Source organism: Palaemon carinicauda, chromosome 4 (assembly GCF_036898095.1).
Source record: "Palaemon carinicauda isolate YSFRI2023 chromosome 4, ASM3689809v2, whole genome shotgun sequence".
Taxonomy (NCBI): Eukaryota; Metazoa; Arthropoda; class Malacostraca; order Decapoda; family Palaemonidae; genus Palaemon; species Palaemon carinicauda.
In genome coordinates, this window is record NC_090728.1 from 191,254,552 (window position 1) to 191,272,570 (window position 18,019).

Here is an 18,019-nt window from a genome sequence, read left to right on the forward strand (position 1 = left end):
ACTACAATTATTATTGGTATTTCGTTAATATTATTAATGTGAAAAGGTGGAATATTTATTAACCTAAATGAAATGAGATATGTCTTAATAAAATTTACTGATTTTCAATTTAAAATGTCTTACACTGTAATTATTACTGTTATTTCATAAATAGCTGTAATGGGAAAAGCCATAATATCTATCATCAATGGAATGAGGTATTCCTTAATCAAATTCACTGGTTTTCATATTGATAATGTCTTACTTTTAGCAGACATTTTAGGGCTTTAAGAAGAAATATGCTGAATTAAATAAAAGTTGTTAAAAAAATCTGGATGAAATTAAGCTTAGCCGTCGAAGTTAAATGCTTTCTTTCTTTTTATTATTATTATTATCATTATTATTATTATTATTATTATTATTATTATTATTATTATTATTACTTACCAAGCTACAACCCTACTTGGGAAAGCAGGATGCTATTAGCCCGAGGGCTCCAATAGGAAAAATAGCCCAGAGAGGAAAGGGAATAAGGAAACTACAAGAAAAGTAATTAACAATTAAAATAAAATATTTTAATAGCATTAACAACATTAAAATAGATTTTTCATATATAAACTATAAAAACTTCAACAAAATAAGAGGAAGAGAAATAAGATAGAACAGTGTGCCTTAGTGTACCCTCAAACAAGGGAACTCTACCCACAATACAGTGGGAGGCCATGGTACAGAAGCTATTATTATTATTATAATTATTAGCCAAGTTACAACCCTAGTTGGAAAAGCAACCCAAGGGCTCCAATAGGGAAAAATAGCCCAGTGAGGAAAGGAAATAAGGAAGTAAATAAATGATGGGAACAAACTAACAATAAATCATTCATTAAACAGTAACAACGTCAAAACAGATATGTCCTATATAAACTATTAACAACGTCAAAAACAGATATGTCATAAATATACTAAAAAGACTCATGTCAGCCTGGTCAACATGAAAACATTTGCTGCAACTTTGAACTTTTGAAGTTCTACTGATTCAACTACCCAATTAGGAAGATCATTCCACAACTTGATCACAGCTGGAATAAAATTTCTAGAATACTGTGTAGTATTCAGCCTCATGATGGAGAAGGCATGGCTATTAGAATTAACTGCTTGCCTAGTATTACGAACACTATCCAAGACCAGAGAACAGTGGTTTGATTTTGGAGTGATTTTGGCCCGTTTTATTTCTTCGTATTGGCTCAGAGAAAGGAAAAGAAATATTTTGAGCTTCCTGATAAGACACGAAAATGAGAAATGTCAAGACGTGTAATGTAATACAAGAGTAATTGATTCCTGAAAGTGGAAGACAGCAAACGTGACTTTGCGTAAAAATGTGCCAAAATTGGATTCTTGTGAACAGAAATTATTGTGAGCTTAGAAAATTTCACAAAAGGAAGAGGATAGGGAAAATGAAGAGACGAGGATAAATGTGGAAGAGTACAATGAAGATAATTGTAAATAAAACAATATTGTTAAAATGTAGGTTTCCAAGTTTAAAGTGAAAATTCAATATCTACTTGAGAGAGAGAGAGAGAGAGAGAGAGAGAGAGAGAGAGAGAGAGAGAGAGAGAGAGAGAGAGAGAGAGAGAAAAGTCTTTGATTTTGGTCAAGTCATTGCGAATCGTAGGATCTTTCTTGGTCGTTGCAGGATTACCCCACGACAGATATGGATCCTAACTCAGAATTTACATCAGATTTACTCGCAGGATACCGTTTTCAAGAGAAGATCCTGTAAAACATGAAAGGATATATATATATATATATATATATATATATATATATATATATATATATATATATATATATATATATATATATATATATATATATATATATATATATATATATATATATAAATATATTTTATATATTTTTATATATACAGTATATATATATATATATATATATATATATATATATATATATATATATATATATATATATATTTATATATATACATATACATCCCTTTTCTGAGTGGGAATTCATAACGTGGTGAAAGGGTTTTTGTATCGCCATGATCAGCAAACCTGTACTAGTCAGGGTCACCCATACTAGGTTGGTTTGCTGTGAGCAATCAGACAAAAGTCTCCCATCATCACTAATCCGCAATGACCAGCGTGGTGATGAAATGGCCAAATCCCATACATGAAAAGGACATGTCTTAAGCCTTTGTCTTGCATGGACTAGAAATGGCTGTATTTGTTGTTGTTATTGCTGTTTACACACACACACACACACACATACACACACACACACACATATATATATATATATATATATATATATATATATATATATATATATATATGTGTGTGTGTATATATATATATATATATATATATATATATATATATATATATATATATATATATATATATATATACACAGCTATTGTGTTTTGTTTCACAATAGAATTTAATTGTCAATGCAATAATTGTGTTAGTAAATTCAATTGTATGTTTATGTAATCCCAAAATAAATTTAGTCATTTACTGTCCACCTACTTTTGGACCACCCTGTAGTGTGTGTGTGTGTGGGGGTGTGTGTGTAACAAATAGAAATATCCCATCCTCAGGAATCAAGAAAAGAAGCCAAACACGCATTTAAGGTTCACGTTAACTCTATTTCTCTTCCCAAGAATACATTCGCAGGCTTTATGTACTGATAAGCCTTCCAAAGACATTTTTATATAAAATCAGTGTGTGATAATGTTGCATAACTCTTGTGTTATTATTATTATTATTATTATTATTATTATTATTATTATTATTATTTGCTAAGCTACAACCCTAGTTGGAAAAGCAGGATCCTAGGGTTCCAACAGGGAAAATAGCCCAGTGAGGAAATGAAACAAGAAAAAAATAAAATATTTTAAGAACAGCAACAACACCAAAATAAATATTTCTTATATAATCTGTAAAATCTTTAACAAAACAAGAGGAAGAGAAATAAGATAGAATAGTGTGCCAGAGTGTACCCTCAAGCAAGAGAACTCTCTAACGTCTAACCCAAGACAGTGGAAGGCCATGGTACAGACGCTATGGCACTACTCACGACTAGAGAACAATGGTTTGATTTTGGAGTGACCTTCATTCATAGGTTATATAACACAAGAACTAAAGCAAGACAAATATTAGGTCATGAATAAAAAAAACAGTTGAACATTGCTTATGAATGGCTCGCGTTGTTAATAGTTTATTATATGACATGTCTATTTTGACGTTGTTACTGTTTTTAGAATGATTTATTGTTAATTTGTTTCCATCATTTATTTATTTCCTTATTTCCTCTCCTCACCGGGCTATTTTTCCATATTGGAGCCCTTGGGCTTATAGCATCTTTCTTTTCCAACTAGGGTTGTAGCTTGGCTAATAATAATAATAATAATAATAATAATAATAATAATAATAATAAATGTGCAAGTGTAACTTCATAAATCCAAAAACTCAATTAAATCAATTATAAATTTCTCCGTATAGGCCTATGCGTCAACAGCATCTGATAATTCGAAACATTTTTTTTTTCTTTCGTTACCTCTCGCTTTTCAAGTCAATGTTTACCAATCTCCTTTAAGAAAATGTGGATACAATAATTAAAAAACTGCATCTGTATTTTCTATCTCCTTAATATAGATTTGAATTAATTTGACTTTTGAAAGTTCCAGTAACAATGATGTCGACTTGCTGCTATTATTACTATAATTAATCTTATTACTAATAGGAAGATAAGAAACTATTCATAAGCTAGGCATCGACTAGCAGATATTATTTTTCTCTTGGCGTATTTTTTATTGATTGTGGAATTACCATAAGCAAAAAATCATAAGTGTATATCTTGCACATCCTAAAATCATTGGGCTACTAAATTTTAATTTTTAGAACATGTTCATGGGCATATTCTGTCAAATCTAATGGTTTAGATATTGAGCCTAAAATTGGTCTAGCAGACTCTAGTTGATAGCAAGAATTAATTCAATAAATCGTAAACGTTATTGACTTCAAATTAATTTATCGTGAAAGGTGACGTTCGATTAATTATATGAAAAATTAGTATTGAGAGTTAACGGTTGTTAGCATTTTCAAGTACCGTTTGAAATTTTTAGTTCGTGTAGTTGGTCTGGGTGTTAAACTACTGTCACTGACACAGTCAAGCAGTGTTGCCAGATATGGGGATTTATTCCTAAATTTGAGGATTTTGGGTGTCTAATGGGGATATTCTGTACAAATTTCTTTGAAGAAGAAACAAAAATTAGTAATCTTTATATTGTTGCAATTAATTTACTTGCACTCTATATGAATTATGTGAGTAATTTCTATATGAGTAAAGCCTACATGATCTGTATAAAAATGAGGTTTTTATACAGATTTAATGAAAAGGTAACTCATTAAATTTATAAGTTAATATAGGGTATAGTAAATAATAAAGTATAAGTTACAATGAATTTAATTGTAATGTATATACTCGAACCAAAAATAAACTTCTGAATGACAAACAATTGACGTGAACCATAAGGATAGAAAGTGAGTACTTGGGCTGCATCATCCGGAGGCCAATGAAATGAATCCGAAAGTATACACACATCTGAAATAGTGAACAAAAGGAAATCTTAAGATTTCAGGTATGAACGGAATCGGACACAACTACCCCAATGAAATAACAGCCCAAAAATAAACAAGTAAAATGTAAAGTATATTTCTATCCCAGTAAACAAACCGTCAAAATAATAATAAGATCAATCAGAATTCAATACACTTAAATAGTAAATTGATTAATGAAATACAAACAAAGTAACTATAAGTATAAATAAGTATGTAATGTAAGTATAGGTAAGGTACGTATAATTTGGGTAAATATAAGTAATAACACTTATCACACAAGCATCGATTAAAGCTGCAGAAATAAAAATCAAGATCTGGACAGTTTAAAACAAAGAAAAAATAGCTTTTCTCTTACCCTGTTTATAGTGTAATTTAGGAGATAGGTAGGCGGGTTCTCCTTTGGCAGGTCCGGGTCCAATGGTATTTTGAAAGAATTATTCCATATTTGTGCGACACATGATCGTGATGCAAATAATAATATCCATAGTTCACTAAATAACTTCAAAGATTAATCCACTGTAAGTATGACTGGAACTTCTACAGTCGACTGCTGCTGTTCAAGTTCTTGACAGATACTCTTCTTGACAGGTACTATCCGGTTCTCCGTCACTCAGTAAACCAAGAAAACATTTTCAGCATTAAAATTGGTGGTTTGTTTACGGCAGTAACCATTTAAAAGAATTAGGCGAGAAAAGCTATTTATAAAATTTACGTTAACTTTAGAATTGACTAATTAAGTAATTACAGAGGTAAAGTACTTTAATACTGATGCCGTAATGATAATGTATATTTTTTTCTTTAATATCTAGTAAAATTAAAAGAAAAATACATATTTTTCTACACTCCAGGGGAGAGATTTTGATTTAGTATGAAATCAAAAGTATGTAATGTAAATGTATTTACACGAAAATTACCCAAAAATAAAAACCAACCCAAGGAATCCAAATAAAACAATATTAACAGTAATGAAAAATCCCTAATCAGATTCAGCCAAAATTTGGTGAATTTTGGCATCCCCCTGTATAGCTGCTTTTCTTTTAGGACGTGATGATACAATATGAACATTCTTAGTGTCTGGTACACCTTGTTTCTCATCATCGTTTGGGACTGACAAAAGAGGAATTATAGAACTAGAGTGCCGTTTTAATATTTCTCCAGTTTTCCCTTTAAAGACTTTCACAGCCGTAACTTCATTGTTTATATTTTTTACAATTTCCTTAATGCGTCCCATTGGATAATTACAGGGTTTAGCTAAGGGTTCCTTCAAAAGTACTATATCTCCAACTTTAAGTTCTTTATGTTGAACGGGCTTGTATCGGTCTTTTTTATTTACGGCTTGATATATCAGATTCCCAACAAATTCTTCATTGTATATTTTGATAAGATTATGTCGTACATTTTGCAGTTTCAGTAATGATGAAGGAATCTGATCTGCATTGAATTCTGGATCGGCATCTGTTGGGCCTTGTAGTTGAGGGATTATATTGATGGAAACCAATTCTCTGCCATGAATCAACATCTCTGGGGTAATGATTTCTGGAATGCTCTCTCCTGAAGAGTCCCTAAGAGACTCTTTAAATGAAATTGGCCTTCTGTTCACCAAATGTTTAGTTTTGTGAACAATAAAATCAAAATCCCGAAGGGGAAGAACATTATTGCGCATTGCTCCAAATAATAAGCGCTTGGTTAGTTTCACACAAGACTCTACTAACGAGCCGAGTTGATTACATCCTTTGTAATATTGTTCAAATTTAAAGGATTTTATACCATGTTCCTGTAAATATGCATTTGTCTCGTAATCGCTCAAGAAACTAGAGATCTGATTTGCACCAGCAACGAATTGCGATCCCAAATCAGACAGACATAAGGAAGGAATACCAAATTCATATGTATGAAGTTGTAATGCTCTAATAAATTCCTCTGAAGTTAAATCCATACAAATTTTCAAGTTAATAGCCCGGGACCACAGACACGTAATACATAACAGCCATACCTTGACAGTATTTCCTTGATCATTCTTTATTTTAAATGGACCCATATGATCAATGAAAATCTGTCTATACGGTATGTTTTCAGGATTAATCCTGAACTCTGGGTAATGACTTTGATTTAATTTGATTACCCTCTCATTTAATCTCTTACAAGTAATGCAGTTTGACAGAACTTTCTTCACAGCCGAGTATATATGGGTAATCCAAAAGTTTCTTCTAAGTTCCGCCAACAAAGGATAACAACCAGCATGTGAGAGCTTCACGTGCAATTCCCTTATAATCAGAGGAACCAACATACTGTCCTTCGATAGTAGTAAAGGATAGTTGAATTTGTTAAGATGTTGGACTTCCTTCAATCTTCGGCATTTACTTTTTACCCTCACCATGCCATCCGAATCAAGAAACAAGTTCAACTGTGCAACAATGTTAGGCAGATTCTTCAACTGCTTCTGTTTTGAGTGAAAATAATCAAAGACATCTGGGAAGTGAATATGTTGATCCCTGATTATAATCTGCCTACAAGCTTCATCATAAAAGTTAAAACCTTCATCTTCAACTTCAAAATGATCTAGAGCTGGATGTTTGCTTTTAAACTTAGATTTCAACATGCTGCAGAACCTGAGCACCACCGCATGCACTCTCACGGCCTTCTCAAAACTAGAAACCCTATTAAAAGGGAAAAGATGTTCCGAGCCCACATTCGGAGGTGAACAAGCACTACCACAATTTGTTTCCACTTTATGCACTTGTTTTGATTCAAATAATCCAGGTATGATGAAAGACAATGTCCTGTCACTACAGATCACATTGCTTTCGCTCTCTGTAATGAACTTAGGACCAGTTATATAGTTTGTTTTCATTAGCTGCCTAAAGGATAAAGGTCTGGTGATGCAGTCTGCTGGATTATCTTCTCCAGACACAAAAGAAAATTTCATACAAGAATCCTCACACAGCTTATTGATATACTCTAACCTATTGAGTATAAAGGGTTGCTTTTTTTGTAGTTTGTCAAGTTTCAAGGCGTAAGACTGCAGCCAGGTCAGTACCACCAAACTGTCAGAGTAGACTTCGCATCCAACTATCTCAATAGGATCAATGCAACCAAATCCTGAAAGTTCATTCTTCAAATCCTTTACAGTTTCTACAGTTAAAGCAAGAGCTTGTAATTCCAAGCTTGGTATGGATTTTGACTCCAATTGTTTACTCACCAGTTTATTTCTTGCTAAAATAAAGTAGATCTTATTTGTATTTATGTTATACAGATACACTGCAGCGCCAAACAGAACCTTACTACTATCAGCAAACCCAACCAATTTATATTTGTCAGTACGAGCACCAAAATTCCGTGGAAAATCTACAGAAGGTGCAGAATTGGCCTGCTTGCAGATATTCTTCCATTCATTGATCAAAGGAGCAGTAAGCTTTTCATCCCAATCTAGTTCTGGTCTACACTGCAATCTGTGTAGAAACAATCTGGCTCGATTCAGTATAGGTCCATTGAAATTAAGAAGATCGAACTGTGAAGCTATAGTAGATAAAACTTGTCTTTTTGTTGATGAATTTATATCCAGTTGTATGGGTTTTGTAGACAAGGTATCACTCATTCGATCCCACTCAAGTCCCAGCAGTTTACTTTTTGTCGGAGCCTCTGTTTCCTGAATTTTGTCAATTTTTTTCTGTAATGACATGTCATTTGATAAAAACTGCTGAAGTGAAAACTTATAAGGACTGAAAATATCCTCCAACATTGTATACATCCACAACAAACACTCAGACGTTTCTGCCGTAAATGCACAGTTGTCCATATAAGACAACTGATAAATGGTTCTCTTGAGTTTCATCAATTGAAAAGAATCATTGGTAGAATCCAGTATCAATATCTTGTATAACCCAAGCATTAATAATGCAGGTGAACATCTAAGTCCAAAAGGAAGTCTACTATTCTTATAGCCAATAATTGAAAAATCTCCATCTTCAAGATTTCTAAACCATAAAAAACAAAGGCGATTTTGGTCGACTTCCTCAAGACCTATATTGTTGAATGCCTTCTTTATATCAAAGCAACATAATTTGCTTCCGAACCTCAAATTGATAATGGAAGTGGAGAGTTTCTGATTTAATGTGGGACCTGCATGCATAGTTTGATTGTGATTCATACTTCCTTTGTCACTCAAATTGGATAGGAACACAACCCTACATTTTGTGGTCTCACGATCAGGCTTAAAAATGCCCATAAAAGGCATGAAACTGGACTCTGGATGCTCCTTCTTGAATTTATCAAGATTTTCAATTCTCTCAATTATACCAGCATCTGCTTGCTCTTTAAATACCACATTTATCTGCTTCAGTTTATCATCTAAATTTCCTTGAAATTTTCTTTGCAAGCCTGACAGTATTTTCTCTGATATATTGAAGTTATGTCCCAAAAGGTGAGAAACTCTAGGGTTCCAGAGTAATGGCATTACCAGCCTCCCTTCACTATTCCTTGTAGTTTTCTCTAAAACGTAATTGACCAACTGAGTATGGATTTCAACAGTTTCAGAGTATATTGAAATCTCTCTACACAATGCTTCGTCACAAACAGAATCAAGTACATCCTTTTCAATATCAACTAACCCACTGACTTCATCATCCTCTCCTTCCAAAACAAATGATTCATTTCTAATCTCGATTTTGCCAAAATCTATATTAGAGGTTTGATAAAACTTAGCTTCTTCTGAAGGCAGGTAGTCTGGGGTTCTATTAGTTATCGAAATGTAGGAAGACGACGAGACTTCAGGGGCATATGGTAAATAAGGCAGATCATGTAAAATAGTCTCGGTTGCTCCCTTTAACACTACACCATGAGGAGTTCTTGAATATATAGATTTCTCTCCGAATACAATTTCAGTCTCAGGTATGCAATAGCTGGATTTTGATCCCAAAATAAGCTGAATATCAGAAATATCTTCTGAACCATCCAAAAGTCTTGTATCTGCCAATTTATATCCTTTTGACAGAAATCCATTCACAACTCTGTTCAACTTGGGAAGATTCAAAGTAATATTTATATTTGGAAGGCACAATGCATAAATGACTCTTGTATCCCTGTCAAATTTCATTTCCACCTCAACAATTTTGGTGTCATAACTTCTAGGGACATTGATACCATTCACAGTAAGTTTAATACTCTCTCGTATGACTGGTAGATTCAATTTGCTGGCCAACTCTTCAGATATAAAATTGGATTGACATCCACTGTCTTTCATACAACGCACATTGGATCCACTTATGTTACACGTGAAGGTTGGAAGAATCGTATCTCCCTCACTTGAGTTATTCAAAGCCTCTGTAATAGTAGTAATGTTATTCTGGGATCTTTCCATAGGATTTTTACCCTTTGGGTCTTTCTTGTCCTTGTTTTTTTCATGGAACTTTTTCTTGTTAAGGTCCTGATTCTTTTGACTAATGTCATTGGATTGATTTTCCCCTGGATGAGTGCACAAGTAATTCCAATGAAAACCTTTGCAATTTGCACACCGATATCTAAATTTGTATCTGCACTTTTCAGTAGAATGTGATGCCAGGCCACATCTAGTACATCCATCGATACTCTTCAATTTCTCGACTTTTGAAACAGGAGAAATAAAGTTCGTACAATCTCTGATGTTATGGCTAGCCTTTTCTTGGACTGTGCTACACAAGGAGCATGGATAACATTTTGCAGTAGCTCCACTAGTTCCCTCTGGTGTGAAGTTCACATTTATTGCCATATCCACAGAATGATCTGTTACTTTCACTTTCTTCTTATGGTGACTGTATCTTGTGCAGGCAGTGAAGAAATTATCACTAATCTCTTCAATTGAAGGCCATGTATGGTTAGTTATATTTATCAGTAATTCCCTGAACTTTTCATTCAAACCTGTCCATACAAAGTATTGCAAAATATAATCAATAGAAATATTCAACTTACGGACATTCTCTATTATACCTTTGACTTTGGATACATATTCAAATGGGTCATCACATTTGTCCAAGTTTAGCTCAGATAGCTGCTTGATGGTGCTGAATTTCTGAACGTCTGGAGAAGCAAGTGCCTTTTCTAAGAGCTCCTTTGCTTTACTATATCCTTGGTTATGAGACTCCAAGGAATCTATCAAAACCAAGGCTCTTCCAGTTATCTGCTGCTTTAGGAGTAAAAGCTTTTCGTAGTCAGAGTATTCATACCTGTTGATAACTGCCTCAAACTGAGATAAAAATTTAGTTAGGTCTTCGTTCTCTTGACCAGAGTATCGAGGTAAAGGAGCTGTTGGTCTCTTCAAAAGGGGAAGAGCTGGAGTAGGGGGTGATGGTGTAGTCGGTACAGGCGATTGGAGCTTAAATAAAGACGAACGTAGTTTGTCTTGATAATTTTCACAGGCCTCCAATTCTTCCATTAGTTCACTTTCGTTTTCTTCAGAACTCCATTTAATACCCTGTATTTGAAGATCCAAATCCTTCAAACGTGCCATGTTGTCAGTCAACTTAGACTCAAGTGCTAGCTTATCTGAAGCTTCAAGTAAGATGAACTGATCACGTTGATTAAAAGACTCCGTAACAGACTTTCTTACAAACTTCCGAGAAGTTATTAATCTCTTCAGTTCAGTCATCTTGACTAATATATAAGTAACAATAACAACAGACCACAGTAAAACAATAAATAGCAGTACTAATACAAGCAGAAGTGTATAAACAGTAATCACAAAAAATAACTTAAAGTAATTTTTATGTAAATTATTACCATGGACCCTAAACCTACCTCCGGGAAACACAGCCACCCACTCAACTTCCAGATCCTGTCACGGTCGCCATGTATAAAAATGAGGTTTTTATACAGATTTAATGAAAAGGTAACTCATTAAATTTATAAGTTAATATAGGGTATAGTAAATAATAAAGTATAAGTTACAATGAATTTAATTGTAATGTATATACTCGAACCAAAAATAAACTTCTGAATGACAAACAATTGACGTGAACCATAAGGATAGAAAGTGAGTACTTGGGCTGCATCATCCGGAGGCCAATGAAATGAATCCGAAAGTATACACACATCTGAAATAGTGAACAAAAGGAAATCTTAAGATTTCAGGTATGAACGGAATCGGACACAACTACCCCAATGAAATAACAGCCCAAAAATAAACAAGTAAAATGTAAAGTATATTTCTATCCCAGTAAACAAACCGTCAAAATAATAATAAGATCAATCAGAATTCAATACACTTAAATAGTAAATTGATTAATGAAATACAAACAAAGTAACTATAAGTATAAATAAGTATGTAATGTAAGTATAGGTAAGGTACGTATAATTTGGGTAAATATAAGTAATAACACTTATCACACAAGCATCGATTAAAGCTGCAGAAATAAAAATCAAGATCTGGACAGTTTAAAACAAAGAAAAAATAGCTTTTCTCTTACCCTGTTTATAGTGTAATTTAGGAGATAGGTAGGCGGGTTCTCCTTTGGCAGGTCCGGGTCCAATGGTATTTTGAAAGAATTATTCCATATTTGTGCGACACATGATCGTGATGCAAATAATAATATCCATAGTTCACTAAATAACTTCAAAGATTAATCCACTGTAAGTATGACTGGAACTTCTACAGTCGACTGCTGCTGTTCAAGTTCTTGACAGATACTCTTCTTGACAGGTACTATCCGGTTCTCCGTCACTCAGTAAACCAAGAAAACATTTTCAGCATTAAAATTGGTGGTTTGTTTACGGCAGTAACCATTTAAAAGAATTAGGCGAGAAAAGCTATTTATAAAATTTACGTTAACTTTAGAATTGACTAATTAAGTAATTACAGAGGTAAAGTACTTTAATACTGATGCCGTAATGATAATGTATATTTTTTTCTTTAATATCTAGTAAAATTAAAAGAAAAATACATATTTTTCTACATGATCAGAAGAAAATATATTTGTGGAAATGGGGATTTTTGGGTTGTTTGGGGGATTTTTTATCATGAGTTTTGGGGATTTTTACACTAACCCATCTGGCAACATTACAGTCAAGGCTCCAGTCACTCACCGGTAACACGGTTAAGTATTAGTGCTATATCAGTGATGGGTTATTAATGGTACCCCATGTCTCGTTGAACACCATTACCTAGTAACGCAGTAGAGGAACGACATGAGATAAGTATAGATTGACATTTTTGGTGCAACAACTGTTATGTTTACGCCCCTGTTTGTGTTTGTTTATTTGTTTGTGAACCACTTCCTGGTCACAATTTTAATCGTAAAGTAATGAAACTTGCTTGGATTAAAGCTGGGAATGATTAAATTATGGAAGGTCAAGGTCAAGAAAAATTTTCAATTCATGTAATCAACTATAAGTTTGGACGTCGTTGTCACAGAGACTTCAAACTTGGTTCATATTTGAGTGTTTGAGAATCCACGTCAATTAATACATGTTAAGATCAAAGGTCAAGGTCGAGCAAAAGGTGTCCCTCTAGATTTTCTCGTGAATATCACTCCTTTAAGTGAGAACTCTTAGGGGTATAGTTTCGCCTGTGCACCTCACTCTGTGTACTGTAAGCTTTACCTTGGGCCTCTTTTTTTTCCATTCCTTAATGGTGTCCCGGTTCCTTTCTCCTAGGTAGGCTATATGGCCATATTAGTCCATCTTTTAGAACAAAGTCTTTATACCTAGAAACTGAACGGCCTCCCATACCCCAGTGTTGGACCATATCACTCAGGTTCCATATCTTCAATTATCATTACTGTATTCCATTCTCGTACCGTTTGATTAACTCTTTTTGAGTTAAAAGGTAGATTATTAGGATCACGCCCTAATCCAAATGCTGTATAAGATTTTGATTATCGGCGAAACTTTAAGACGACCTAATACTCTTAGATATTGTAGTAATTGAAAGATTTGCTTTCAATCCCTTTCCTAAGTTAGACGCCAATCACAGTAATGTGTGAAACGTAGTGTTCCTTTTCAGGACTTGGAACTATTGGTTTGTTTTTATTATAGAGAACCTGGCATATTTAAACAAACTACGAATGATGAAGCAGACAACTAAGTAGGGAAATACAGTAATGTAACATTCAAGTTCCCGGCATAACTGTGATAGGCCCAACTTAGTGTTCCTTTTCAGCATTTGGAACTATTGGTTTGTTTTTGTTTTAGAGAACCTGACATTATAACCAAACTACGAATGATGTAGCAGACAATTAATTAGGGAAATACAGTAATGTAGCGTTCAAGTTCCCTGCATAACTGCAATAGGCCTACATCTATGTAATATAAATTTCTTTGTTTTTGCGCTGATAAAATCTGCACCAGACTGAAAATATAAACATGATTTATGCAATATTGTTAGCAACAGACAGGCAAAATGTTGAATCTGCATTATGCATGAAGCTCCCTTATGAAGAAAATGCTGCTGTTGGCCGCATGAGGCAGAACTTTCTCTTTATCGTGTTTTTGAAACCGTGACGAAAGGCTTTCATGCATGGCTATCCTCGAGCCGTGAAAATAGTTTAGTTTTTCCTTCTTTATTTCAGTTTAGCATTTGGGGATGGGGGCCGGCTTTCCATTCCTCCAAGGTAAAAGAGAATGACTGAAATTAATTCAGTATTGGTATTTAAAGAATAACACTTATTTTATAAAATAGTTTAGTTGAAACCTATTTTAGAAAAGTTTAGTTGAAACCTATTTTAGAAAATAGTTTAGTTAAATATTTTAATTTATAACCTTATAGACTTCACATATGTGTATTTTAATGCCACTGTCTTTCAATCTGATTGGGTTGTGAATATTATCACAGTAGAACTTCAAAAGTTCAAAGTTGGAGCAAATGTTTTTATGTTGACCAGGCTGACGTGAGTCTTTTAATAGTTTATATATGACACGTCTGTTTTTGACGTTGTTAAACTATTTTAGAGGACATACCTGTTTTGACGTTGTTACTGTTTTTAGAATGATTTATTGTTAATTTATTCTCATCATTTATTTATTTCCTTATTTCCTTTCCTCACTGGGCTATTTTCCCCTATTGGAGCCCTTGGGCTTATAGCATCTTGCATTTCCAACTAGGGTTGTAGCTTGGCTAATAATATAAGCTTGATGTTTTGCTTGAGTAGTATTCAAAATTTGTATTAAGGATGTATTAATATACTTATATGGCAGTCATTTATATACAAATTTGGTATTTTATATTTATAGCGAATAGTTTTGTCACATCAATTATGAATTTCATTATAAAATGATAGATATCTTGAGACTACTCTTCTCGTACTCCATTAACATATAACATGCATTTTTGGGCTCACCATGTCCTGATGGAAGTTCCTCAATGGCAGCTTTCTACTTGGGGTATTTCTGCGAGTGATATACAGTATCCCGAAAGATAGCATGTATACACCAGGGACGTGTTTAAAGCATGCCACAGCTATCCTTCCCCGAATAGAGTTAACCTTGTCTCGAAGGATATGGGATAGGATTGGATACGTGGGCGAAAGAGCCATTATAGTTCCCGATCCCAGTGTGCAATTATCATATTTCCTGTAAAACCATTCCAGGAGCAGCCATCGCGTGACGCAAGGCCTTGCACAGAAAATTGGGAGGGGATGAAAAGTAACGGGCTGGCCATCAGTACGACATGGCTATCTCGCCCAAAAATAGGTCCTAGATAAGTCCCCAGGCTTCTACAGTCGACGTTTTTGTGAAAAGGGTGTCTTAAAGACTGGAGACCCATCGTCAACTTTTCCTCCCCAAACAAGTTTGTGCAACAGATTCTATTCAGGAAGGAGACAGCAGACTGGGTCAGTCAGGCAGTAAGACCACAGGACTTCATGTGCACATTGGATCTAAAGGACGCATACAGTACTTCCAGATCATGGTACACCTGGCATCAAGGAACTATGTAGGGATCATCTTTGATAACAGACAAAACCCATTCAAGGTGCTATGCTTTGGCCTGTCAACAGCATCTCAACTCCCTAGTCTCAACCTGAGCCCACAGGATTGGTATTCGTCCTTTGAGATACCTGGACAACTGGCCGATCCTAGCAGACTTGGTGGCCAGTCGGCTTCAACACAGAAACAGACTCCTTAAGTTTTGTCACGATCTGGGGGATTGTGGTAAATTTCTAGAAGTACAGTATTCCTTACTACCATCACAAAGACTGTTATACCTGGGAATGATCATAGACACCAACCTGCAGAAAGTCTCCCCCTCTGATGACAGGATCCAAAGGCTTTAGAAGGTAGCAAGCCCTTCCCTACAACGAAACGCACTCCCGTCTTAGCAGTGGTTACGTCTCATAAGTCCCCTATCGTCCCTGGAACGTCAATTTCTCATTGGCTGTCTATGAATTCAATCACTTCAGTGGCGGCTTAAGTACAGGTTGGCTCAACACGAGGACTTTCCGGATTCGTTGGTCCTCATGTGGCCTGAGCAGAGGATGGACTAAGAATGGTGGGTGACAGACAAAAATCTCCAAGGGGTTGACCTCCTTGCTCCTCCCCCAGAATTGATTCTCTTTAAAGATGCGTCAAAAGAGGGGTGGGCCCATCTGCTACATCACACGGCCTCTGGGCTCTGGTCCAAGTCCAAAAGATCCCAACATATAAATCTTCGGGAGATGAGGGCAGCCATTTTAGCCCTTCAACAGTTCAATCTTTTTGTGGCGGGTCACTCTGTGGTGTAGCTGAGTGACATCACCATCGAAGTGGCTTACGTAAACAAGCAAGGCGGTACCTTTGCCATCTAGCAGTGGAGATGCTAGATGGGCAGAAGACAACTTTGTTTCCCTATCGGCTCACTTCTTTCCTTGCAAGAGGAATGTGTTCGCAGCCAGCTGAGGAGAGCGACTCAGATAGTGGGGTTCCCCGACAGTGGACCTTTTCACAACGTCGCTGAACAACAGACTCCTGCTATACTGTTCCCCATTCCTGGATCCCCAGGCTCTCTGACAAGGTGCATTCCAACAATGGTGGGACAACATCGACTTATTCATATTTCCCCCATTTTGCCTGATTTGAAGGTTACTCAACAAGGTAAGTTCATCCTCCAATCTAGCAATGACTCTCATAGCTCCACTATGGTATCGTGCAGAATAGTTCCCTGACCTTCTTCACCTGCTGACAGAAGTCCCGAGAGAGCTCTCTCCACATCACAATCTACTCGGACAACCACACGTGAACATCTACCACAAAGCCATAGAATCCCTAAATCTTCACACCTGGAGGTTATCCAGCCTCTCCTCACGCAAAGAGTAATTTTGCAACATGTTACGGAGATGTCCAGATACCTCTTGGATTCTTTAACTGCCATCTACCAGGCTAAGTGGACTGTCTTCTGTGGTTGGTGGGTGTCGTGGAAGGGATATCTTTCCCCTTGATGCTTCTATTCCCGCAATAGCGGATTTCCTTGTATACCATCGAGAGATAAAGCTCCTCTCAGTCTCGGTGGTGAAAGGTTACCGCTTGGCCTAAAGCCTCCCCTTTAGACTGAAAGGAGTAAATATTTAGTCTTCGTTGAAGCTGTCTCTTCTCCTACGGAGTTTTGAGCTTGCTTGTCGCCATTCGAAAGTTAAACCTCCTCCCTTGAACATGGTTCGTGTCCTTTGGTGTATGAAAGGAGCCCCTTACGAATCATTACGCTAGGCATCTGATCTTCACCTGACTGAAGACGCTTTTCCTTCTCGCTCTGGCCTCAGCCAAGAGAGTAAGTGAACTCCATGGTCTTTCCTATGACATTTTTCATTCAAGGGGATGGTGAGAGTATTATTATTATTATTATTATTATTATTATTATTATTTTGATTATTTTAATTATTTTAATTATAAGCTAAGCTGCAACCCTAAGGCGCTAATAGGGAAAATAGACCAGTGACCAGTGAGGAAAGGAAACCAGGAAATAAAAAGTAATGAACAATCAAAATACAATATTTTAAGAACAGTAACAACATAAAATTAGATCTTTCATTTATAAACTAGAAAAACTTCAAAAACAAACAAGAAGAGAAATAAGATAGAATAGCGTACCTGAGTGTACCTTTAAGAAAACTCCAACCCAAAGACAGTGGAAGACTATGGTACAGAGGCTATAGCACTACCCAAGTCTAGAGCACAGAGGAAAGTAGCCACTGAGCCATTACATTGCAGTAGTTAACCTCTTGAGCGAAGAATGATTTTTTTGGTAATCTGTGTTGTCAGGAGTATGAGGACGGAGGAGAATGTGTAAAGAATAAGCCAGACTATTCGGTGTATGTGTAGGCAAAGAAAAAATGAGCCGTAACCAGAGAGAGGGATCCAGTGTAGTACTGGGTGGCCAGTCAAAGGATCCAATAACTCTAATGGTAGTATCTCAATGGGTGGCTGGTGCTTTAGCCAACCTACAACTCTGCTTTGTCCCCAAG

General features: G+C 35.5%; 1 protein-coding gene and 1 long non-coding RNA gene across 3 annotated transcripts in view; one reads left to right on the plus strand and one right to left on the minus strand.

The window, feature by feature from the left end:
• Positions 1-18,019, plus strand: part of LOC137640299 (uncharacterized) — a 329,826-nt gene that overhangs the window by 259,881 nt on the left and 51,926 nt on the right. Inside the window, exon 1 of one of the 2 annotated variants that reach the window (XR_011044327.1) lies at positions 13,823-14,200. The exons of the other annotated variant lie outside the window; for it this stretch is intronic. This is a non-coding gene — a long non-coding RNA (uncharacterized lncRNA). Of the gene's footprint in view, positions 1-13,822; positions 14,201-18,019 lie in introns of those variants that run through there. 2 annotated transcript variants of the gene reach the window in all.
• LOC137638986 (uncharacterized) lies at positions 5,766-12,471 on the minus strand. The gene is made up of 3 exons (XM_068371316.1): positions 12,059-12,471; positions 5,896-11,686; positions 5,766-5,786 (listed from the first exon to the last, which is right to left on the minus strand). Exons 2-3 carry the CDS (start codon positions 11,239-11,241, stop codon positions 5,766-5,768), a joined length of 5,367 nt encoding a protein of 1,788 aa, XP_068227417.1. The 5' UTR covers positions 11,242-11,686; positions 12,059-12,471.